General features: G+C 40.7%; 1 protein-coding gene across 1 annotated transcript; it reads left to right on the plus strand.

Annotated features, from left to right (window-relative positions):
- Window positions 1-1,898: 1,898 nt before the first annotated feature.
- On the plus strand, window positions 1,899-25,809 carry tafa4b (TAFA chemokine like family member 4b). Its single transcript, XM_041034217.1, has 5 exons — window positions 1,899-2,053; window positions 3,483-3,598; window positions 11,446-11,601; window positions 22,436-22,560; window positions 24,944-25,809. Exons 2-5 carry the CDS (start codon window positions 3,484-3,486, stop codon window positions 24,953-24,955), a joined length of 408 nt encoding a protein of 135 aa, XP_040890151.1. The 5' UTR covers window positions 1,899-2,053; window position 3,483; the 3' UTR covers window positions 24,956-25,809.
- Window positions 25,810-26,170: the final 361 nt, after the last annotated feature.

Here is a 26,170-nt window from a genome sequence, read left to right on the forward strand (position 1 = left end):
TTTAAAAAAAACAAAAAACAAAACGTATTTATTACTCAATTATGAGGCCACAAACTGTGTTTATGTGTGAGACCCAGGAGAGGTGACAACATTGCTGTGACTGATGGGACGTTTTGTCCCTGAAGTCCCGACAAGACTGAGCTGCATCTGGAGACCTCACATACACACACATACTCACACACACACACACACACACACACACACACACACACACACACACACACACACACACACACACACACACACACACACACGCACTATTGTGCTCTTTTAATGAGTGTGTCAGAGAACAAAGCTGATAAAAATGCGTGCCACGGCCCAGCCTTTAAAAAGAGAATAAGAAATGGGCTACTGTGCTGCCATGCAGCATGCTTAATCACTCCACACACACACACAGAGCACATGCACATCACATACTTTCACCCACTGTACTGGAATGAAACACACACATACGGACACACAAGTACATTGACACAAATGTACACGTTGCAATAAATAAATAAACACATAAAATGCTAATTTAAGATACACAAATATAGAAATACTGGACAGAATGGTACTGATGCGGGTTCTGCATTTGCATTCCACTTCCGCTGCAGAAGACTCATATTCAAACTCATCTCTGACTTTATGCAATGTGTCTGCTAACACAATATATTATCCTGTACGTGTTGAAACTGTTCTTCATTGCCCCCCCCCCCCCCCCCCCCCCCGCCCCAACACACACATACACACACACTCCTAATATTTTTGCTTTTCTTTCACTTTTCTGCCCTTTTGTTATCTCATCATCTCTTTTGTCCTCCTCATGATCCCATCTTTTTTCTCCCTGACCCCTGTCACTGCTTGGTGTTGTTTAGAAAGAAATAAAATTAGCGTTCTTTCATCGCCTTTCTTTTATCTCACTTAAGTAGAACTAATGTGCTTGTACCTGAGGCGTCTCTTCTCCCTCTATGACTGATTTGTGGCCATTGCTGTTGGTTTGTTCTCCACTAGGGGGCAGTGGCACTACACTGATGGCTCAGACTCAGAGGTATCAGACTTGGTTGGAGCTGACACCTACCAGGAAGTTTCTGAGCACATCAGCAGACTGAGCTGCATACCAATGAGTCATGATGAATAATGAAGGTTCGAGGAGGGAAGAACATTTTGTTATTAATGTGAATCTGTTGTCTTTCATTTAGATTGCAGAGTTAGTCCCTTTGTAAAGAGAGGTGTGTTGACACACTCTTACGGCGGGATGGTAATTTACCCTGTGAATGTGAGAGTGTGTGTCTATTTGAGAGTGTGTAGAAATGCACACGCATCAGAAGCTGTCACTCAGCTGTAATTAGGGAGAGTCTCTCCTGCTGTCCTCCGACACTGTTTGAATTTACCTTGCAAACACTGTGCAAATGTACTGTACTGTGTGTGTGTGTGTGTGTGTGTGTAGAGAATCAACTTGTGCTTATGGTTTGTTTGATCATCTGATTTGCTGCCGGTAATGTTTGCTGCATGTTTTAGCTATGAAGTTATTCTGCAGGTTTTTCTTATGTACACCCATTATGGAATCAATTTAAGTTTTAGTGTGTTAAGTACACTGTTTTCATGTGTCCGTCTGTGTATGTGTTTGTCCATGATAGCATATAAATAAGTGTGTGTGTGTGTGTGTGTTTGAGGAAGAGAGAGAGTGTGTGTGATGTCTAGAGTGGGCATCACGTTCAGCCTGGGGGTAGGTGAACCTATTGTAAACAATGGATCTGACAGAATCTAGGCCTTCACATCTCTACCCCTGTGTGTGTGCGTGCGTGTGTGTAGACCTTCATACAAGGCCGTTGGAGGCCATTGAGGAACCCCAGGGCAGACTGACCTCTCTGACCGAATGTCTTTGTACCTCGTCTCTCCAGGGGCTTCTTTTGTTTGAGGTGAAGAAGAGGAGGAGCAGGAGGAAGGGGAGGAAGAGGAGGCAGCGGAGAGCTGAGGTGTGAGTGAATGCAGCCATGGCCTGTACGCCCTGTCCATAGAGGAGCTACTCAGTGGAAGAGAGATCAAAGGGGACAGAGACGACCAACAGGTGAGATGACGTCTCGTGTAGATGCATATGATGGTGGGGAAAAAATGACCAAGATAAAAAACAAAACCATCTAAAGCTATAACTAAGGAATATTTCATATCAGCGATTAATTTATTATTCAGTCAATGACATGCTGGAAAATAATGCAAATTAACTCAAGTTGTCATCCTCAGACCACAGTTTTTGTCCCACTGACAGTTTAAACCCAAAGATATTGGATTTATATCTGAATAAAGCAGAGAAAATCTGAAAATATTCACACATGAGAAGCGGGAACCTGCTCTTTTTTCTTGAAAAACTCCCTCAGTGATGAATCCATTATCACGGTTTTTGTCCATTAATTTTGTGGTTGATTGACTAATAGATGAATGAACTAGCTGTTTCAGGAATAACAACATCCAAACCACAGTAGAGCTAAAGTGCTTAGTCGATTAACTGAATCAGCAACTATTTTGATGATTATAAATGATAATTGATATCGAAAATTATACACTTAGTAATTTTAACTCTTTTATGTCATACTAGCATTTTACATTTTATATTCTGTGAATATTTGTATTTTGGATAATTTATGTGTCCACTCCACTGTGAGCCAAGGTAACGAAATTTCATTTAATATGTGCACCGACGGTGTGTTTGTTGAATGACAATAAAACAAGTCTAAGTCTAAGTCTAAGTCTAAGTCTAATTGATCGTCTCAGTTATTTCAAATGTGAGAATTTGCTCTTCTTCTTTGCCTTTTATGTTTAGGAACAAAATTTATTTTAGTTTTGGTCTGTTGGTCAAATAAAACTAGCAATTTAAAGACGTCACTGTCTGCTCTGCGAAATTGTGATAGATGTTTGTCACTAGGTTTTGACATTTAATAGACAAAGCTATTTATGGATCGATTAGGAAATTAATGTGCAGAATAATCAGTAATTAAAAATAATGATTAGTTGCATGATTACTTCTGGGCTGAGCCTCATGTTTCTTTCACTGTAACCTGTCACGACTCATAAAGTCAACTTTTAATTGTCTGCTGCCAGATGAAAATTGGAACAGTGGAAGAGTTAATCCTACGTTAGGAACAGTTAATCCTAATGTAACACTAACAGGCATAAAAGGATGCTGGTAGAAAAGTGTTACAGCCCGTGAGTAACTGTAACCACTCTGCCCACAGTATGTGTGTCTGTGCTGGAAGAAAATTCAGAAAACTCAGGTCTTTTCTTTTCTCCAAATTGTCATTTTTTCCTTTGACCTTTGCTGGCTCACCTCTTACATTGTTTCTGCTTGTTCGAAAAGCAATATATTTTTGTTTGCTATGCTGTTCTGCCTCCTGTCTTTTTTTAGGGGGGAGAGGTTTCTAACCTCTTCTCATGTCCTCTTCCTCTTCTTCCTCCCCTTTTGCTCTCTCTTTGCCCCTCTCTCCCCTCTGTCCCTCTTTCAGGATGAAACTGTGGGGGAGGTCAGCTTGGCCTTTGCAGGTGGCCTTCCTTGTTGCCTTGGTGATGCTCTGCGTTGACCCGGTGTCCGCTGGCAACCGTAACCATCGGGGACCGACAGGTACACCAGGTCTTGCTCCGAACCCCTCTTCCACCACCATGAGAGGTTAATTACACTGTCACTGCAGAGGTACAACACATGTTCCCTGAGCCTGTCGCTGAATGAGACATCGCCATCCTGGAGGAGGGGACTGAGTGGGAACAATTTGCTCTGTCCCTCAGTATGACAGAATGTAATCTAGACCAGACCTCGACTGGGCCTGGATGCAAACACACCCCTGTTTGAATGATCGAGCCCCAACAGATACAAATGGCACTTAAGCTGTCAGGAGCTGTCAACACAAATAGATCAGTGTGGGTGTGATCTGATCTATTCAGAGTGGTTGCAGATATTCAGCAGTTGCAGAAGAGGTGGTGCTGTTCTCAAGCGGCCTGATTCTCTGTGGTTTGGGTTTGCTTTAAAATAGTTTGCATGGCTCATGTAGAAGAGGCCATGTAGGCTCATGACTTCTAATCCTCGGGCTCATAATTGCCAAAGCCTACATTAATATGCATAGCTCTGCAGCCCCCCACCCCCCTTTAACCAAGGCACCACTTCACTTATTCCCTTAGAAATCCATGAAAAAAGAAAACCATTGCCAGTGCTGACTTAATTCAGGCCCACAAGCTAAATCTATTCTCTGTCTTTAATTTCCATAAGTCATGGAGACAGGCTTCCCCCCAACCAAAAAATGACCAATACAGCCTTATTAATATTTCATTGAGGTTGGCCACAGGGACAGTTGTGCTGAGTCACACAATATCTTGCACCTCGATTTGTTGGCAACAACCTCCCAAGTCACCTCTTCCTCCAACTTAATTATGACAATTTCCTTAATTATCTCTGGGTTTCTTCGCACTCACGGCTCGTGTTTTGCAAGGTGACCTTTATGTGCCACAGGAACGCTACCAGCACCCAGTTTGTGCGGTGACTGATGGTATTAGTTTCCTTTTTGACGGAGAGGAGGCAGCCTGCTTACGGCAGGGACACTACTAATTGCAGGCCCTGTGTATTGTGAAGGTCAGCATGGTTACCCACCCCCTTCTTATTTCACTCGCGCTGTGAAACAAGATGACTCTCTCCCAAACCGACTGGTGCTTTTTATTAGAGGGTTTGCTTTAATTAGTGGAAGTTTAAGACTTGTTGGCTGTGAATACCAACATGCAGCGGTTTGAGGCTGAAAAATAATTGGCTGTACGCTGTGACTGCTGGATATGTTTCCTGTGTTTTCTACTTAAGTGCTGTTTTGTTGGCAGGTCAGTGAAGCACTTGTTTGAACCCGTTTGCGGTGATGTACCATCTGCTGCCACATGGTGGCTCTAGAGGTCAAAAAATGCTCCTCTAGAAATATGTTTTTTTTTTCTTTCTGTTATCTTAGACTAATTTACTCAGTGTCATTCTCAAAGGCAATCTGTCATTTTAAAGAAACTCACCTCAAAAACAAATCTATAATGGGAATAGGTGGAATGAATGGAAACTAATCATGCAGACATGAGATGACTGACAGTTGTTGCTTTAAAAAAAAAGCATGTGCTTTCTTTTTTATTTTCTAGCAGTACTTTAATGGGTATAAAGGATAAAGAATGAGCCACTGAATGTGTTCCTCACTCACTGTCATTGTAATCTTTATAACTCAATAGTTTCAGCACGTGACCACCTGGCAGGTGTTGCAATAAATAAAACCAGTTTATGTCAATTTCCGTACAGAGGACAGGTAGTGGATGTATCTTAAAAATGAGGATAATCAACAAAAGCCTGTGAAGGTTTGCATCACTCTTAAGCCAATAATAAATAAATAATAGATAGATTCTTTTATGATAGAAATTAAATCAGCAAATCATTGCAGGATGTAGGAATCTGTTGCACAGGACAAATCACTGCAGGTCCAGTTCTCACTCAGTCCTGAATATTGGTATAACAGAAGCATATCAAACAAAACACATATCCAGGTTCACACGTTAATGCTAAAACCTTCAGCCATCAAACACGACAGCTAATCTATTCATTACTCTTGCTGCCGTTTTCACACTTGGCCCTGGTCATAAATAGAACAAAGCTGTTTAAATTATGAAACGTAATGCAAAACACACACACACACACACACACACACCTCTCAGATCCTTACTGCTGTTCATTTAACCCTGCAATGTATTTCATAACAGTTACAAGGAACAACCTTTGTACTCCAACCTTATGTGTTGTTTCTTATTGAAATATCTTATTTACTTGCAGGCAAAATCACTGACTGCACTCTTGTAGCTCTACCTCCAATCAAGTTTCTTGACAGTGAAATTGCACTTTCTTCTCTTTTCAGAAAGCTTAAAATGAAATTATCTGAGACCAATAGTTGAGTTTCTTGCAGAGCTGATACCAACAGTAGGTATGCCAACTTTCCACAGCTTGTTACAGCATGATTAGAAAACCTTTTTTTTTGGCTTCCTGAACATATTGCTAATCCCTGGTTCAACAGATTTGTACATCACAAAACATATCTTATGTTCTTAGAAAGATATATTTCTTCATGAATTCACAGAGCGTTTGTGGGACCTCCTGTATTCTCTTTGGCTCATGTGAGGAAATGCGTACCCAGCTATTTCTGTGTGAAAAGGGCTACCGTTAAGGTTTTTGTCGCCTTCATGCTTTAAATATAAGCGAGCATTATTTTGCAGCCTTATTCTTTGACATAAGTATTCAGACCCTTTGTGATGACACTTTTAATTTAGCTCAGGCGCCTCTCATTTGTCTTGATCATCATTGAGATGTTTGTTCATCTTGATTGGAGTCTCCCCTGTGGTAAATTCAACTGATTGGACATGATTCGGAAAGGCACACACCTGTTTATATAAGGTCTCACAGCTGACAGTGCATATCAGAGCAAGCCATGTGGTTGAAGGAGGAACAGCCTGCAGAGCTCAGAGACAGGACTGTGTCAAGGCACAGATCTGGGGAAGGCTGTAAAACAATCTCTGCTGCAGTGAAGGTTCTCAAGAGCATGGTTGCCTCCGTGATCCTTAAATGGAAGGTTGTAACAACCAGGAGTCTTCCTAGAGCTGGTTGCCAAACCGAGCAGGGGAGAAGGGCCTTTGTAAGAGAGGTGACCAAGAACCCAATGGTCACTCTGGCTGAGCTCCAGAGATCCTGTGTGGAGATGGGAGAAACTTCCAGAAGGAAAACGGTCCTTGCAAAAATGTCTAGAATTCTGTTTAAGGCTGTGATGGACCAAATTGTGAAAAAGTGATGGGGTCTGAATACTCTCCACACTGTATGTGTGTCCATGCATGTATATATGTGTATGTATATATGTGCAAACATACTTGACTCCAGTCTTTGTTATCTAAAGCTGCTTATGAGAAGTGTCCTTAAAAAAAAAACAGCTCTGGCAAGGACTCAGTGAGCAGGTTTTACTGGGAATAGATTTGTTGCACCTGAGTACTCAGCCGTACCAGCAACCTGTTATGATAATTAGCATAAAGCTGGGTGAGGCCTGATGTGGGCCTGTTAAACACTGATAACGTCAGGAGGATTGATGGGCTGTGCTGTAAGGAGGACACTGAGCAAGTGAGGAGAGTGGAGGAAGGGAAGGAAGGGCAACGAGTGATCTGAGGGCTTAAAGAGGGCAGAAAGGGTTAGAACTAAAAACAAAAACATTAAGAAATTCGGGTGTTGTACGTGAAAATGTTGCTTCATATTGGAGAGGATTTGGAAATAAGTATCATATTCACCTGGCTCCACACAGCTGATCATTGTTATCTTGCTGTGTGTTCCTACACAGATGTACAGTGTGTCCCCTCAACGTTTAGTTTGACTCCTGCGACAGATTTGCCAGATATGTGGCCTTTCATAGCAGTGGACATGCTTGTCAAATATTGACAAGGGAAAGACACAGCCTTTTGATAAATTGCACAGTGTTTCTGCTTGCCTGTGTCTGTCAGAATACATCAATCGCCTGGCTAACCCATCAGTTCAAGGTAGCTTGGTTTGTTGGCTGCCCATCTACTGTTGCCACCCCCCACCACTCTACCTCAATAGAAGCATTTAGCCATGCTTGAGAAGTCTTTTCATCTCAGCGTGCGCTGGGCTCTATTACATTGAGATGGCCATAACAGAATGGTTTAAAGGCAACATTGAGACATTAGATACACTACTATTATGTGTATATAGCTAGAGGGTGACTGCTCAACACATGAATCTTAAGCAGATGAGCGGCAAGAGGCTGCAGCGCTCTGAGCAGGAGCCGGTGGAGGGGAGACAAAACTGAAGGGGCTCATAGTGGAGCTGCAGTACTTCATTCTGCTCTCTACTCCAGTGTTCTGATGTCTGGTACATGTTCTGGTTTGGTATTATTTCAGTTCAGACTTCTTGGATCTCTACAGTTTCTATTTAGTGTTGGTTTTTGTCACAGTTAGTGTAGATATTGACCTGACTTTTTTTTTGCTTTTGTGACTTTACTTTTTGCAGCAATTTGAAAACTGAGACTGAAATGCGCCTATTATACACTAAAAATACTAACATTATATCATTATAGACAAGTGTGTTTGCAGTGAAGGCAAGAAATTACTTTACACCTCTTGTTTCTGGGCTGCAGTGGTGGGTGGTTTTGGGTTGATTTCTTTCACATTAAATATATTTTGGCTGTAAACTCTCTACGGCCCCATAAACTCTGTTTATTGATTAAATACTTCGGATGCTTGAGGATATAAATCATAGCTACACCTTCAGATGATGTCTATTTCTGCTTAGAAACAGGTCCACACTTACAAGCTGACAAATATATTAGTACATAAATTCATGCATGTATTGACTTACCCATCTGATTTTATTATATTAGAAATTTTCTTTTTTTTTTTTTTTTAACCTTTTCCAGCCCATTATCATTGGTGTAGCATGACAAAACTGCAGGGATGGGAGAAAATGCCAGCTGTTCAATATTAAAGCAAAAAAAAAGGTCAGGATGTCAGTGATATAGAACTGCTTATACCACAGTTTTATTCTTTGCTCATATTTCTGTGACACCTCACCACTGAAGTTTTTCACTGTCAAATTGTTTGACTTTAATTCGGGAGATGAAGCAAAAACCACAGACGAAACAGACCTTCATGTATTCTCAAGTTGTAACATGTTTGATTTTTTTTTTTTTTTTGCAAACACTGAGGTTAAAGAAAACAATATTTTGAGAAATGATGCAACATTTAAGTTAAAAGCAGGGTATTTGTGCAGGTCTAAAGAAGTGAATAGTTAGTTTGGGCTTTAACGTGCACCCTCAGTTTCAGGTCAGTGGTCATGGTCATTTATATATATATATAATATAATTTACCATAACTTTTCAGGTGATATAAAATCTTGCTGAGGTAGAATTCCCTCTCATCAGAAATCCTGCAAAACAAAAAAAACAAAAAAAAACACATCTTAGTCATATTTTATTCATCATTCTGTTCCAATTAATGATAGGTACAAGGCAACAAATCACCACTGGTGCGTTTCTTCATGCAGTTTGTTGTGATGAAGGCTACACCAACAGCTTATCTTCCTCTGCCCACACGCACCTTAAAAAGCTTTAAGGTTTTAAAATACAAACAGCCTCGGCCCGGCTCTGATGTAGGCAATAAAGAGTGGAGACCTGTGAACCTTCTGACCTCATTATGTCAGTGGGAGGCGACCTGCTCTTTGTTCTTTCTGCTGTTTGTGACAGCGCTTCTCCTCCTCCTGCACGACTCTCTCTCTCTCCTTCTCTTTCTCACTAACAAGCCGCCTGTTTCTGAGATGGGGGCCAGTTGCCACTCTACACAGTGCAATTAATTTTCAGTAATGATAACGAGGGCATGAGTCTGAATTTAAAAAAAAAGGGCAATTTCAAAGTATTTCAATTTGACTTTTACTCCCCCCACCTCCCCATCAGTGCTTAAAATGTGATTATTACAGTTATAATTATAGCTTTCCTTATATTTCTTGTCCCATTGAGTTCAGTTCAGTTTTATTCTATTCTAGATTTCTATCAGTAGATATGGGCTATATGTGTTTGTGTGCGTGAGTCTGTGTGTGTGTGTGGGGGGGGGGGGGGGGAGGGGGGGGTAATCCAGCAGCTGCTCCAGCCTCAGGAGAGCCTGAGACAGAGGAGTGAGGGAAATGAAAGTGGAGGGATGATAGCGGAGGGGCGCCCTCAGAGAGCCAGGGATCATTGATGGGCCTCTCTGGAGAAGAGAACAAACAAACTTTAAATCAGAAAGGATGAGAGGGGCCATGGCCTGCAGAAATGGAACCCTCTACAGAGTGTGTATTGTGATGTGTTTGTGTGTTTGCTGCCGCATGTGTGCGCGCACACTCTTCTCTGTGTGCCTGCAAAGCTCATTCAGCTGAGCATGAAAAGTTTTGGACTCTGGGTAAAGTCACGTACATAAATGAAATCTTGGCTTATGGTACAGTATAACCAAGGTTTTTCCAGGGCTGTAAAGAGGCTTATAGGTAGTAATTTCGCCAGCAGGGTTTGCTGTGCTCGGGAAACGGTGCCAGAGACTCTCAGGAGTGCACAAGAAGCTTTGAGAGCGAAGATAAGGTGGCTGGAATCTGTTCAGAAGCCATAAGCAAAGATTAGATTTACTAAACGTTTTATGCAACATTTGTGGTTGGTGCATTTTCTTTTAGGTGGCCACAAAAACCTCTCCGCCTAAGAGATTCATGGGTTTAATGCGCTTGAGTGAGATGTAACATTAGCTCAGATACGATATAGTACAGTTCCAAACATTAAAATACAACGTTAGCCTATTCACACATTATCCTCTCAGCATCTTCATGCACAGGAGGCAGATGTAACTGCTACATATATGAATGTCCTAGTGAGTTCTTTTTTTATCAGTATGAAGCCATGTTTATCTTTTAACGTGTGGAGATCTGTTTGACAAAACTCCCTTGATTGTCCTCGTTCCCTCAGGAGGAACGAGGACAATCAAGGGAGAGGTTTGAAACTATATGATTGAACTGAAATAATTCTGATTAAAAGCTCGTTGTTTCAGTAACATCACACACACACACACACAAGCATAGAGATGTGTTTTGCCACCAGGCAGAAAGCTTTGGGTTAAAATTTACTTTAAGTTAAACATGCTCCTCTGTCCCATTGCTGTCAGGAGAATGTTATAATTAACCAGGCCAAGGTCCCCAGGGAAGTGTGGAAGTAATCAAGGGAAATGAGACACTGTTTGTGTGTTGGCAGTGTCAGGTGAAAAGCAATTATCCTCATGTAAAATATGACTTTCAGGAACACACACACAAATATAGTAACCAAAATACACACACACACACACGTTTAAAAAGTGAATATACACACATACATTTAATAGTGACGGGTTCTGGCCAGAACCCATAATGATTTAAATGTATTCTATTAGTGGGTTGCTCCACCACATGACTCCTTTATAAAATGTGCATGTCTGTTCTTTGCTTAGATCAAGTGGTTTATTTTGTCTGAAAGGAGTCCAAAGAAATTATTTTTCCAACATGTCTTGCTCTCTCTCATTTTTTGTTTTTTTTTTAGACTCCCGCAAACAATGGCAACAACAGAGCCGCCTCTGTGACGAAGTTAATGAGGGCACTGGGCTGAGAATAAAAGCAAAGTATCGCTAAAGAGTGTTTATTTATGAATCAAAGAGTATGAGACTGGAATAAATTGAGGAGCTTATAGCAGCAGATTTGTTTAATATTCAGAGAGGCTGTTGTGGTGTATGTGTGATTGTTATTTGCAGCGCAAATTTATTTGAATTTAAACTACATTTTTTGCAACAACAAACCATCAAAATACAGATGAGCCACCTTTTACAGTCTATGAATTTCTAGCAAATAATCCCTCTCCTCCTTTCTCTCTCTCTCTCTCTCAGTCTCATACCAGGTGAAGCAGGGGACATGTGAGGTGGTGGCCGTCCATCGCTGTTGTAATAAGAATAAGATTGAGGAGCGTTCTCAAACCGTCAAGTGTTCCTGTTTCCCGGGGCAGGTTGCTGGCACCACCAGAGCCAGACCTTCATGTGTGGAAGGTAAAAACTCTGCAAGCCCGTGTGTTTGTGTGCGTGAGTGTGTATATTCATATATCCTAGAATATAATTTGCAGCCCCATAATCCACATCCTCTATGTTTTTGATGTTTGGCTTCAGGCATCATTTCCACTATCAGCAAATTTAACCACACAATCAATCATCGTGTCTTCAGAGGAAGGAGAGCCATTGTGTACATCTATTTTATATAAAAATATCAGTTTGTATTTCTGTGAAGGAAAAATGCTACAGCAGACACAGAAGTTTGAACTTTTCCCTACATGACAGTTATTCTAGTCGAACTTCTCATTGTCCACCACTCTGAGACTGGTTAAATATTAAATTTACAATGAACTCTAAATATAAAGATTCTGCACAGTATGAAAACATACTGTATATTCTGAATAAACCTATTCAACATTTCATTAAAGCTTTATGACACCAACAGTCAGGAAAATATGCAACTCCAAAATGTTGTGTTTTCTGGCTGCACCATTAAATCAAAGAGAAATATTCAAAATGTCTTGTACATTATTTTACACACATTTTCCCACAGCGCTGCAGCAGAGTCTCTACAATTCTGCTGGACCCATTTGTTGTCTTTTGGAAACCTTAGGAACATGATCAGAATTTAGAATGAGTTTTTTTTGTACATTTGGACAGGGCTTGGCTGCACAACGAGTTTTTATAATGACTGACACACTGCTTGGACACAGTCAAAGAGGATAAAAATGACTGTTCAATCATCTTGCATCATTGAAGTTCCTCATTGATGCAAGATGATCATTAGCAGATTCATCTTGAGAGAACAGTAACATAAATAAATATGTTAATTGCAGGAAAAGATCAATAGGTTGTGCTTTATGTTAAATGGCTTCTGGGCTGGATTCTACGTGAAAACTGATTTTCTTTTTTTTTTTTAATCATACAAACAGGAAGACAGTGCTCTACGTCTGGCACAAACACAGCTAAGCCTTTTAAAGGAGGCTGAAAGCAAGAAAAGCTGATGGAAAAATGACGCCTGGCATTTTTATCCCTTTAACAAAAACACACAATAAAGAAGCACTCCAGAGGTGAGAGAGAGAGAGGGAGAAGATGAACAAATAATAGAAGAAAGTGACAATAAAATGTTTTCTCAACTTTTGCCACAATATCCGAGATTTAAAACCGAGACCACTGAGACATTTCAGCCATAGTCCCCTTTGTATGGCTATCAATAAATCACAGTTCATTGGAAAGCTATTTTAATGTTTCAGAATAGTATGTTTCTGTTTATACTTTGGATCTAGTCACGTTGTACATCTCTGCCCTGCTAGTCCAACGGTCTGTGGTTCCTCATTTCTGAGGAGATCGAGTAACATGAAAGGTTAAAGCCATTAATGTAGGTAATGGAAGCCCAGCCAGCAGTGTCTCCTTGCCTTCCTTATTCCCCCGCGTTGTACGAAAAGGAGAAGCAAATATACGACAGCTGTCGCCCAAGACAGCCTCAGCCTCAAGACTGGAAATTTAAACTGCAGTTTAAAAGGCCTGATTTTATTTGGGGACAGCTTTCCATTTCATATCTAGTTGGGCCACTAGAGTATACGACAGATGGTGATAGAGAAAGTATTTTCTTTTGATAACTTTTATAGGTCGAGACACAACATTTGGGTGATAACCCAAGCTCTGGTAAGAGAGAAGTTTGGGGAGAAATCATCAAATCAAATCATTATGTTGCTCATGATGTCGAGTCAATAATTAAAAAAATGCATGTAAAATGTATTTGGTAGGGAAAAAATAGAGCAGATCATTAATTATCCAAAGGATTCAGCTCACACACACAGAGCAGGCGTACAGATGTATAAATATGTTTGTGCCCGTTAATGCGTGCTGTGTATGTGTTGTGATGACAGACAGATGAAAGCCGTGGGTCGTTTTCATAGACCTTTGTTCCACCCGTTTGTCCGCTCTGAGAGCTCCTGCCCAGCAAGAAACAAGTAGTGTCACTGACCCCTATCATCCACAGACGCTCATCTGAGATCACAAGCACACACACACACAGTGCGTCCACCAGCCCCATCCAATCATGCTGTATTGGCCCACTACCAGAGAAAAATACATACTTGTTTCAAACGTGAGTGGTGGCAGTGAATCTGCGAAGCACACGGGTTATTCAAACTGTTAAGGTCAGCCGGGGGGTTGGAAACCGATTCCACACTCACACCTGAGTGAATGACTGATGCACCCACACAAATAGAGACTTTGAAAAAGATGAACCGATGTATTTTCTCAGACCTGGAACACACTATCTGTCCTATCCTAATGCAGTAAATGGTACCTATCAATTGGGATAAAGCTTACCCTGATCCACCCTGTTCTTTTGTTTGTTGACTTCTGCTGACAGAGAATGTAGTATACTAACAGGAAGACACTCACTGTTTAAGCTCAGTACATTTAAAAAAGTGTTATTTTATTGAAACATTAGAGAAACACTAAAAAAACTAAAATAGCTGCTAGTACTACATGTGTTTAGCTGATTTTTCATAGTTATGTAACCTCTGTGTTTTGTAGACATTGGCTTTAGTTCCTCATTGTTTGGGGTCCTACAAATCTCACTTCTGTATGTGCAAAAATAATAAATAATTTTTTTGGCATCATTTAAAAAAATCATCAAACCCCAGTATGGTACATAGAAAAGTACTGAAATACTAATCCTTCGCTTTTCCACAAACTGTGGGTCTATATTTGATGCAGGTGCCAAAAAATGGAGATTACCTTTACCCATTCTCGTTACACCAAATAAGGAAATGAATCATATTTTATATGTTGTGTGGGCTATGAAATAACAAGCATATAGTACTGTTGTTTGCCAGGCAGTCATTCATGGCCTGTGTTTGGGATCAGTTCGAAGCCAGAGAGGTCCCTGTTAAACCTCCCATAAACAAACTTTTGTAGAACTCCAGTAACAGAGGTCATGATACAGTTGTTTGGGATCTAAGAGGGAAAGCGCTGTGTAAAAAGTTTTCTCAAATATGGAGCCTATGAAAATCCATGATATTTAACCATGTTTTCCAGCTGGGCTCTGGACTGTAGCGGACTTCTGTCAGTCAAATTAGTTTATCAAAGGCACATCTGGCCTGTAGAACACACAGTAAACAAATACAAACTATTAGTTTAAAGTTATGAAATATCTAGCTGATAAAATAACATTAAATATATTTTTGTGCTTTTAACGATGGCTCAGTGTCTCCAGGACCCCAAACACAACATTAGGGTTAGTTTTTCATGTGCGCCCTCGCTGTCACTTTTGCTTGCTTCTAATTTTTATTAGTGAGTCATTTTCTTCTTTTGAAATGAAACAAGCAAGTCTCTTGTTTGTACGTCAGTGTGTATCACTTCTGACTCCATCCATCGTGCTGCTGTTCCTGCATGTGGCCAGTAGACGGTGCTTTTCCCATTCAAATGACTCAGAAACACACCTGCTAGTTCATTTCAACACTATTTTCACCCAATAAAAAAAAGTAGATTTGTTGTTTAACCTCTTTGATGAGTTCCTAGATGGGAACAATCGCTTGATAATGATAAAATCAGGCAACCAGAGCAAAGATGATTGGCTTTGTAATGAAAGCTGGGATAAATAAGGAATCATGTGAAACTTTGCTCACCTTTCAGAATAGGCATTGCCCTGATGCTTTGCTTTTGTTTGTTCACCTCAAACACTCAGTATGGTTTACTAAAGGGAAGGAATGACACTGATGAGAAACTAATACACAGTTACTGCTGCGCTATTCAAATCAATTCTTTTTGATGGTCCTAACCAGATCTTCTCTTTGAAAACACACACCTCTGAAAACACACACACACACACACACACACACACACACACACACACACACACACACACACACACACACACACACACACACACACACACACACACACACACACACACACACACAGAGCTCAGATGCTCCATCATGAGGTTTTCTAATTTCCTATTCAGATCTCACCTCTGAGTCGTACCACCTCTCACTTCCAAATCCAGTGCTCAGCAGCACTTATCTCATGAGTCATGCTTGACCTCTGAGTTCACATTTACAAAAGCTCCCACCTCATCCAACACTGTTTTACTCACACAAACACACATCCACGCACACACATCCACTCATGCTCCTCTCACCTTTTTTAGGCTTGAGCACTGATGGAAAGAGAGAAGCCCTCTCAGTAGCCAGCCTTTGTAGAAAAGCCATAGTGTAAATGGAGTTACATTATTGATGCCGGCTGAAAGAGGAGTAAATGGTAGCAGGTCCCATTACTGGCTGTTGCACGGTGGAGCCCATTACTGTGAGACTAACTTTTTCAAGTGAAATCCATTCATCTCATTTTTGTTTTTTTTGATTATTCTTTCCCAGTAATCATGAAAGCCACTTCTTTTTGTTTTTATTTTCCATTAGAATTAGTGGTGGTAGTGTTGTGTGTGAATGAAGAGTCAGTTCTGTAAATACAAAGGTGATTTTTGAAAAATCTAAAGCTGAGTCTGAAGAGTTTTCAGTGGTAGAACTGATAATAGCTAATAAATAGAGGTCGCGAGGTCAATCTGTTTTTCTGTTACTCTACAGAAGAAATGTACTGGGTCCACTTGTGTCTCTGCGTCTCATAGATTTCACATTTGGGGGACAAATTTTGAAGAACGTAGTTGTTGTCCGAGCGGAGATGTGAAAATGTGTCTCCACTGTTTGGTTTCACCGCGGTGGCATTCAGGATAAATAACATGTTTTTGTCTCAATTGGGGTTCTGCCAAGTCTAGTTAAGCTCATGGGGTTAGTTAGGAAAGTGTTGCCTATGGTTTGGGTTTGTGTGTACCTCCAGGGAACGATTGAAAGTCTGTACAATGTTCTGAAAGAAAGCTGTCCTCTTGCACCATGTGGCTTACTGCTTCTTGATAAATTGCTGTGCACTTGTGAAATATTTGAACAAGCATTCAGATCCTTTACTTGGGTAACAAAATGATCAATACAATAATATAAAATTATGTCAAATGGTATCAAATGTAAAGCTACTCATTATGAGGAACGACCCCTTTCAGAGTGTCAAATTGTCAATGCATTAACGTGTGTGGAGCATTTTAATGTTGTAGCTGATCCACGCAGAGTTAAATGGAAACACTTTATATGCTGCTGTCATTTAACCTTGTTAAAATGTGTCATGTTAAATGAACCTCTGTGCTTTTATCTGCAAAATAACTAGTACCTACAACCTTCAGATGACTGTAGTATGGACTAAAAGATTCTCTGAAATACAGTGGAGTAAAAGTAAAAAGTTTTACATAGAGAAAATGCTCAAATTACACCTACAAATTTTCCTCAGTTACAGTAAAAAAAGACTTAAAACCTTCCCACAGATACTGCCATTAAAATGTGTTTGATGGTGGAGAAAGACAAAGAGCACAGTAACCTGATAAAAATGGTGTATGAGTGGATTTAGTTTGGGGTGAGATATGACGACAGACAAACTGCGTTTCATTACTGGGCAGAGAAATCAAGTTTAGTGTTTCAGCACACATCAGCCTGCTGTTGTTTATATCTGCTCCATAATGTCATGCTTGTGTCATTTTGTCAGTCTGCTCCTGTGAGTGTGTGTGTGTGTGTGTGTGCATGAAACTGCTCACCGTGTATAATCTTTTTCTGACAGTTTTTCCACTACACTTTCCGCTTGTGTTTTCTCGTCATGCATACCTGTGTGAGCCGGGGCAACAGAGATACAGTGTGTTAGTAAATCATTGCAGAAAGAGATGGATGCCTCTCTCCATCTGCTTCTGCACTCCAGGATCACTGAGTGGAACAATTACAATGCCTGAGGGTGTTCGTACCTCTGAGTCCGCCCCCAACTTCCTGTGTGTGTGTGTGTGTGTGTGTTTGTGTTTGTGTGTGTGTGTGTGTGTGTGTGTGTGTTTGTGTTTGTGTTTGTGTATGTGTGAAGGTACATTATCTTCCCTTTAAATAGTAATGATCTGTGAGCAAGGGCAGAGGACTGCTTCTGATTGTGCTTTTACGCATGATTCTTACTTCACAGTGGGGAGTGCATATGTGTACACACAACAACACACAAAGGCATCTGTGTTGCACACATGCAACTGCACACATGGACACACACACATGCAAAGTAAAAGTAAACTTGCCATTGCAGTTAGTGCTGCTCCACCGAGTGAGTTCAGGCAGTGCCTTTGTAAAGTATTAATGGGCAAACACTCTAACAGACGCATGCCTGAGTGCACATATTGTATTAGTATGCCCTGCCTTACATCAAGCAGGCTACACTAGAATGATACAATGGAATATGTAGTCACTGAATTAGGTTTTTTTTTTAATCAAAAGCTAATCTATTATTCTTTATTATGTGACGACTGATTTTAGATGAAAGGGTTAGAGGTGAAGGAAATCCTTTTGAACTTTTCAGTTTAATCACATGAAATACATTTGCTATGTCACTGTTGGATGTTAGAGATAGTGATAGCTGATGTGATCTCAGCTCTCCCATCTTAGTGTGTTCAAAAAATAAATTCTGTAAATTCACAGATGAAATATATTCATTAATATGGCGTGAGATATACCAAATTAATTTGTCTCACAAGGAGAACAGCATGTGCATTTGGGTGTGAACTTGTTTATTGTGTTTACTTTTGGTGAAGCTGTGAAACATTGCTTCCAGTCAAAGAAATGCTATGTATCAGTTCTGAAGTTTTAACATGGGCGGGGGGTCTTGCTTGTCAAGAAGCACTCAAAATACTTGGAGGGGTGGAGGTGACATGCATTCAGGTGTTAATTGGCCAGTAACAAGGCACTGCATACACAAAAGTATTGCAATAATTGAAGATACCATATTATATTTAGTCACAGGAGTGTGAACTATATCAGCCACAAAGTCACAAACAGGTAACTGGTTGTAGCATTTAGGTTGATCTGTGTGTGTGTTCCTGTAAAGTGTCAGAGTATACGTGTGGATGAGGGGACCTGCAATTTCAACTTTGTCCACTTGATGTCACAAACATTACAATGACAATGCAGGCGGCAGTGCAGGGAGAAATGATGAGAAGCCGTGTTGGGATGAACGCTCATGTAGCTGACATACTTGCTCACACATACAAACAAAAACGAAAAGCTGTAACTGAAAATGGCATAACGATGAGTGACATTTACTAGGTGTGTGTGTTAGATTGACGTGTTGTGATCAGTAGGAGGAGAGACAGGGCTGTAGGCAGCCTCATAGCGTAAAACCTCCACAGACCTTATTTAAAGAACCCCAGAGAGACTAGGCAGAAACCTGGGGAATAACATAGCCCCAGTCCCTTGTGTTGCCTAATCACCTGCACCTTAAGCAAAGCACTGTCTAGACGTTTGCCCTCAGCTGATCCCGTGCTGAAAGTTTGAGAAAGAACTTAAAAGGGAACCATCCTGAGTGCACATTCCATTGTAATGAGCTGACTGTAACTGTGATGAAATGTATGCCTAAGCTGTAAACCATTTTTAATTAGCATACACACCTTTTGTGAATATAAATGTAGACTCTTAATGAGACTGATGCAATTAGAGTCTGTAGGCTGAGGGGTGCTCCACGCGTTATACACATTCTACCTGGAGATTACGTGTCCTCTTTCAATTTCAAGAGCTTGGCAATGATTCATTTTACTTGTTGAATATAGCTGTGAAAATTTCACAGGAAGGATGCTGGGAAAGTGTAAATCCGGCTACAGCAAATTAGCTTTAAAAGCAACCAAGTTAATATTACCATTCAAATATTTTCTGCTAAGCAAAAGTCGCCCATTATGACTTTGTCCAATGTCCAATGAACAATTTGTGTTTATATGAGTCATGACAAAATATTGAGTTTAACACTCGCATGTAAACTGTTGCCCATAAAGTTGGAATTATTCTGTTTTCAGACACATTCCTCTTTTTATTCCTATTTATACACATCAGTAATCACATTGGAAGAAACTGATCAATAAAGTTTTGAGAAGATATGCACTTTATCTATCAAGAATAAATCACATTGTCCCAATCATTTCATGAGAAGAGGTAAAATATATTTTATTCCAACTTTATGGGCAACAGTGTACATACAGTAAAAATGAAGCTAGAGCCAGCAGCTGGTTCAGCTCAGGATGAGACCTGGAAACATAAAGAAACAGCTAGCATTAGGTTGGCTGCAGTGGTGCTGGTAGGTGGATTTTGTTATCCTTTCCTAAGCTAGCTGTTTCCCCCAGTGGCAGTAGCTACAGTACACACAAGAGTGTGTACTAATCTTCTCATCTAACTCTTGGCAAGAAATCAAATAAGCACATTTTCCCAAAATGTCAGACTTTTCCTTTAAAGTTGAATTCAAGATGTGGAAATCAGATGCTACTTTTTAAGAAGCAGTCTTACAAAAACAGACTTTTAATAGGCAGTCTATACAACAGCTGACCTTGACGGCTTCATAGTTACAGGGCGAATCCAAGTAGCTCCCAGCACCAGGCTCTGCACTTCTACAATAGGGCACGGAAAAATATAGCCCCAGAGGTGATGATCTCAGAATTAACTACTGCACTCACAGTAAGTACCTCTGTAATCTTTTTATCATTGACCTGTTGAGACCTGTCTCTGAGTGCTGTCCAACATCTGAACTATCCAATGACATCACAGGCCATGTACCGGCTGCTGTTCATTTTCTGACATGACAGACAGGTGCTTATGTGTCACGCCCGCCCCGCCCTCCTAGTATAGCATGAGATAAGCTGCAGGGAACGCTAACTCCATAATAGCACTCACAGGCCATGCCCATTAGCTCTAAATAACACTCTCACAGTGCAAAGCACCGTCGTCGACACCATAATGGCCACATTAACGAGCATTACACAGCCATTGGTTTTTAGAACCGCTTACTGCCACTGAGCTCATGCATCATAACAGTGTGTTCAACATTAGGCCTTGTGATAGCTGTGAGAGTTTTTTTTTTTTGTTGTTTGTGGTGACTTGGCAATTTGGCATTGGCTTCCTTCTTCTCACTATATGTCTTCCTGTCCCTGTTGTTGCATTTGTGCTGCCTATTTTCCACTCAGCTTCAGTTCGTTACTCTCCTTCTCTCTGTTCTCTTTGTTTAATCTGGTTCTTTCTCTGTTGGACTCGGTGATAGTCATCCTCAAACGGCCTCCTTCCTTCCAACCCTCCTCTCTCTGCCTCCCTCAGTTCCCCTCGCTGCTCATTTCCTCACTACAAAGATGTTTTCTTGGTGAACACCCATTATTTAGCCTCGTCTCCCTCCTCTTTTCCTCAGTCACTGTGTTTTCTTCTTACATGATGCTTGAGAGGATTTGTCCATGGTCTTTTGCATTATGCAGCTGAAAGCCCGTTTTCCTGCCAATACCCCCTCGTCTCCTTGCTTTGTAGGAAGCAATTGTCACCAGAGATCAGAATTTCTTTCTAAACGCCATCAATCCTGCAACTAAATGAAGTTGGAGAAAGGGGTGCACTCTTTTATTCCGCTCTGTCTCCACACTTGAGACAGGAGGATGCATGGATGATGAGTTTGGAGAGAGGGTACTGAGTTATTCTCAGCTTTCTGACTGCCTCCTGTCTAGACAGAGGGTCAGATGATCTGGGGGATTTGAGAGTCAGCTGCTAAGACATTAGAAAACTTTGGGTTTTAACACCAGATTAAGTGTAGATTAGGCTAAATTCTGAAGCTGGATCTTTTCCATTTTCTTCCACCTTAGTATACAGCAAATCATCACTTCATTCTTCCTTAATTTAAATGCAATTAGGGGAATTTGTTCAATGAATGAAAAATCTAACTGTATTATTCACAAGATTGCATGGAATGGAAAGAGGGCTTTTATTACTGCAAAAATCATACAATAGATCATAGACATGAGCGTTTCTTGTCTCAAGTACATGAGAATGAACAGTTTTAACTGATAGCATTTCTTCTTCATAATCCTGTTCTAATCTTTCTATTATGCAATAGGACTATCACTCATGGGTTCACTGTCTAGCTGTGCCTTGTGTTTTGCTGATTATACCCGAGACAATAGGGAATCAGCGAAATAAGCAGTAATTTCATTTAAAGTACAGAAAGCATCTCACACAAATGCAAAAACACACACATATTCACATCTGGGAGTAGTGACAGTGCAGTGTCTTATTCAAAGACCTTTACCTTTTTGGAACATCAGCAGCATTACAGGGTGGCCACATCTGCTTGGTTAATGTCCAGCATAATTTTAGCAGTTAGTCATTGGTGCCTTGGCTTGACAGTGAAATTTTGTGTCATATTCCCCCTGTTCTTTCTACTTTCATTTTTCTTTCCTCCTGTGGATGCCACGCTTACCCATTTCACACAGGGTTTAAGATCACAGGGATTGAGGGATTACATTAATCTGATTAAGATGAAAAAAAGGTAACTGCTATGCATTTTAGCTCCTGTGAAATCACAGTAATCATATTACAGATGAAAAAACACTCGACTGCTCAGACACACTGTCGGATTGAACAGAGCTGCAGTGGTTGTTAGTGCTGTCCATGGTGCTGAACCTACTGCAGTCCCAGCTGTAGGATCAGCACCATGGACAGTTACATCATGATTGTAAAAATGGTATTTGACCATTTTTGACCATTCTTAAATAATTGTTCATGTCAGCTGTGTACTGTAAATTATAACCGTTACTGAGTTACCATGTTTCCTGTTGCTGGGTAGATAACAGTGAAGTGTGTGTTATACCCTTGTTCTAGGCCTTTGTCATTAATTTGATGCTCTTCATCATATGATCATTTCAGTAACCTGCTGTCTTTCTTTCCCCCTCAATATCCTTTTGCTGCTCCAGCCTCCATTGTAGCCCAGAAGTGGTGGTGCCACATGCAGCCGTGTATGGATGGGGAGGAGTGTAAGGTCCTGCCTGACCTGACCGGCTGGTCCTGCAGCACTGGCAACAAAGTCAAAACCACCAAGGTGAGGAGAATGCCCGTCTTTGTTTGTCTGTTGGAGTACACATGTAAGCACCTACCTCTTTGCATCCCTGTCTCTCTGTCTCTCCAACATCTGTCTGTCAGTGGAATTAGTGACACTGGTGTATGTTTTATGCATAGCACCTTGTACATGCTTCTCTTTTCCTTGAATTTGTTGCCTGTGCTGTTTTCTCTGCTTGCAGTGTCACAGACATGTACGGCTAGCCAAGCCCAATTATTGCAGAGGCTTTGATATCTTCTAATTTGTATGTAACAACAAAGGATGTGACCTTATCAGTGTTCACATCAAAAAAAAAAATCCCTTGAGGAAGACATGATGTCCAGAAAGAATAAATACATGTATTACTGAGCATCTTCCAGCTTGACTAACATTTGATGTAGCTAGAACTGACCTTGATCTTCAATTGAATTGATTTTTTTTTTCCTCTGTGAAACAACTTGCCTCAATTAGTGTCTGGTAAACAAACTTTCAACTCAATGACTCTTACTGCTATTTTTAATACCGTATGTGACTGTATAAGAAAAGACAGAACTCAGAAGTGCTTACCAAGCAAATTAGAGATAATATTGTAAACAAAGGGAGTTTGGATCTTCAAATGAATGCAGTCTAATTTAAGCACCTTCAAATATCAATAAATATTACACAGAAAATGCAAAGCTAATAAACAAGTAAACCTCCCCAGTGAGCCTTACTTGTTAATCTGCTATAACTGTATCTCCTCAGGCAAAGGTGAAAAAAAAAAAAACAAAAACAAGAAGAGATGGAGTAAACACAACACCTCGGTACACTCTGTACCCCACACAATCACTGTGTGATACCATGTAAACTGACACTGTTCAGATCAGATGAATTGAATTAAATGAAAGTCCTTCATGGCCCTTTGTAAACTGTTGAAGTGTGAAAGTTAATTTGCGGGACTGACTACAGGGGTGTGTGTGTGTGTGTGTGTGTGTGTGTGTGTGTGTGTGTGTGTGTGTGTGTGTGTGTGTGTGTGTGTGTGTGTGTGTGTGTGTGTGTGTGTGTGTGTGTGTGTGTGTGTGTGTGTGTGTATGTATGTGCCAGGGTGTGTGTTGTGGGATGGAGCAGGTGCGGTTTATTTACAGGTGAAATATAAAAAGAGAAACAGTTGTGAGGGAAGTGGTGCAGGCACCATAAGAGTAATTGCTCGAGAGATGGCATAACAGCACAACATCTGTCGCATTCATTAGAATGCATTATGGCTGGGGCCTTCCTCAGAGGCTTTACAATTAAGAGTCATAATTAAATTGGTGAGTGGGATAGACGGAGGAACAGAGGCACCACTGAGCTCAGTCACAGGCAGTGGAAATGATGACCCTGGGCCTAACACCAACTCTGGGACTGATAGGTGCAATTATCCTCATTCGGTTGCATGTTGCCATCTCCCTTCTTCTCCTCCATCTCTCTATTTTGTGTCCTCCACCCCATCTGACTAGCCGATCAGCTGAGAGAGCGATGAGGAACCAATGGCTGACTGCATCAGTGGACATTAATTGTGCATTTGCAAGGTGCTTTGGGACCGGGGAGCAGTTACTTGGAGACTTGGTGGCAGATGTCACTGAAGATAGTTGCAATGAGACATTGATTCCCTGGCAACCGCTCGCATGGCCGTGCTCTCTTGCTTTCTCGGTGTCTCTCTTCTTTATCCTGCATTTCTCTTTCTACCCATGACCTCCTTTCACCACCTTAGCGTCTCATTCACTGCAATGATTTGTATCTGTCCGGCTCTCTTTCACTCCCACACAGCGTAGGTGTGCTGTAGAAAGATGCATAGATTGCCTGACTGAAGCACTGGAACAATGTTTAACAAGGAACAGCAAAGACATGGTGCCATTAGATACATATTCTCACATGTCCCGTTTCATACATCTGACTTTATGGTAAAACATTTACAGACTTTGCAGGACTGGAACTGGAGAACAGGATTTTTTAAAAAAATATATGAGCATATCTGTTCAGCATAAATGCACATTGGACGGAGTTTGTTGATGGAAAACAAGCTCCTTACATCTCCAATTATACGCCTTCAACTTACTGCCCAAGTGTAAACAACCAATTTCAGCTCTGAGACATGTGAAATCCAGCTTTAGCAGTTGAGACACTGCTTTTCCCTGCAATCAGTCAGCCAGCTAGACTGCAAACAAAACATTTTCAATCCAAGGACATAGAGCCAGAAATAGCAAAGAAATGGTTTGAGTTGGAATATTCTCCTCTGACCCCTGATTGGCTCTTTCAAGTGGTGACATTCATTCAAAGAGTGTGAAGCAGGACACAGAGTCACTATATGTGATTATGTCTCTGTGACACTGATTTTCTTCTCTTATCTGTGGTATTGTTTCTTTTTTAGGTCACACGATAGCAAGAGAGCCACTAAGCCACAAGGAAAAGGATGGATGACTCACACGTATTTACTGTACGCTGGGGAAAAATATCAAGGAAAGGACCGCTGTCAGGCTATCCATCACAAAACAATGGGATAAAATGTACTCATCACAAACTGCGTACACTTGGCTACATGGAGCCACACATGCAGCATATACAGTATGCTGGTCAAAACCAATGGACTACAATCGTGGACATCCAGGGTACATCTGGACACAAATGGACTCTTATTTTCCAATAACGGATGATGTGTGGATGGATCAAAAAGAGGTCGATTTTAAACACTGATTAAGCATTTCAAAGTATATATTTCAACAAAGCATTTGTGGGTGAGTGTGAGGTGTGGACTAAAAGCTGTGCTTAGAGTGCTGCTGGATAAAGTCCAGACCTGTTGTCAATATGTAGAGCTTATACCGGAGACAGCTGAGACGATTTGGGAGAAATGAAAGCGATAGCAGCTCATAACTAGCAAATAGCAAATTAGCATCAAATTGCTCTTGTGGGTCAAGTCACTACCACGAAGACTGTTTTGCTGGAGTCATTTTGCAGTTCTAATTAGGAATTGCAGTGTAGGATCATAACAACATATTAAAAATTCATGTAAGATATTTGCACTAGTTGAGACCATTTGGGAATGTTTTGTTTTTCTAGATATCTCCCATCTTTTGCTGTGGATGTCACATGAAGTTGAAGGTGAGCATTTTGTAAAATGTCTGACACCTGAAGTAGAAAAATATATATATCACGCCCCATTATTCCCGAGTAGATATTGGTTAAAAATGGCTCTGACTATTGAGCCCCCCTTACATACAGCTTGGTACAATATGAACTAGCAAAGTGTGATTCATCTGCCTCATTTTTGCCCAGAAACACTTCCGAGCTCAGCCTTCAAAGTTATATATCTTTCATCTATTATATTCAGTCTGTGACATCTCTTATGTTAACTGTTAAAAGAAGGCCCATAAAATGTTCAAACAAGGAGGAGGAGTTGTCTTTATTGGAAAATTCTCTCTCTCTAAATGTTCAGGTTCTTCTAAATCTTTAGAAGCAACACAAATACAAAAAGATTGCATGAATAGGGGTCTTTTTAACTTCCTTTATGAGGAGATACAGTATGTTTTTGTACACACATTGCCCATTGATTGCCTCTAGAATCCCCCTCCACATCAATGCTTCAGTGAGATATACTGAA

Source organism: Toxotes jaculatrix, chromosome 3 (assembly GCF_017976425.1).
Source record: "Toxotes jaculatrix isolate fToxJac2 chromosome 3, fToxJac2.pri, whole genome shotgun sequence".
Lineage (NCBI taxonomy): Eukaryota > Metazoa > Chordata > Actinopteri > Toxotidae > Toxotes > Toxotes jaculatrix.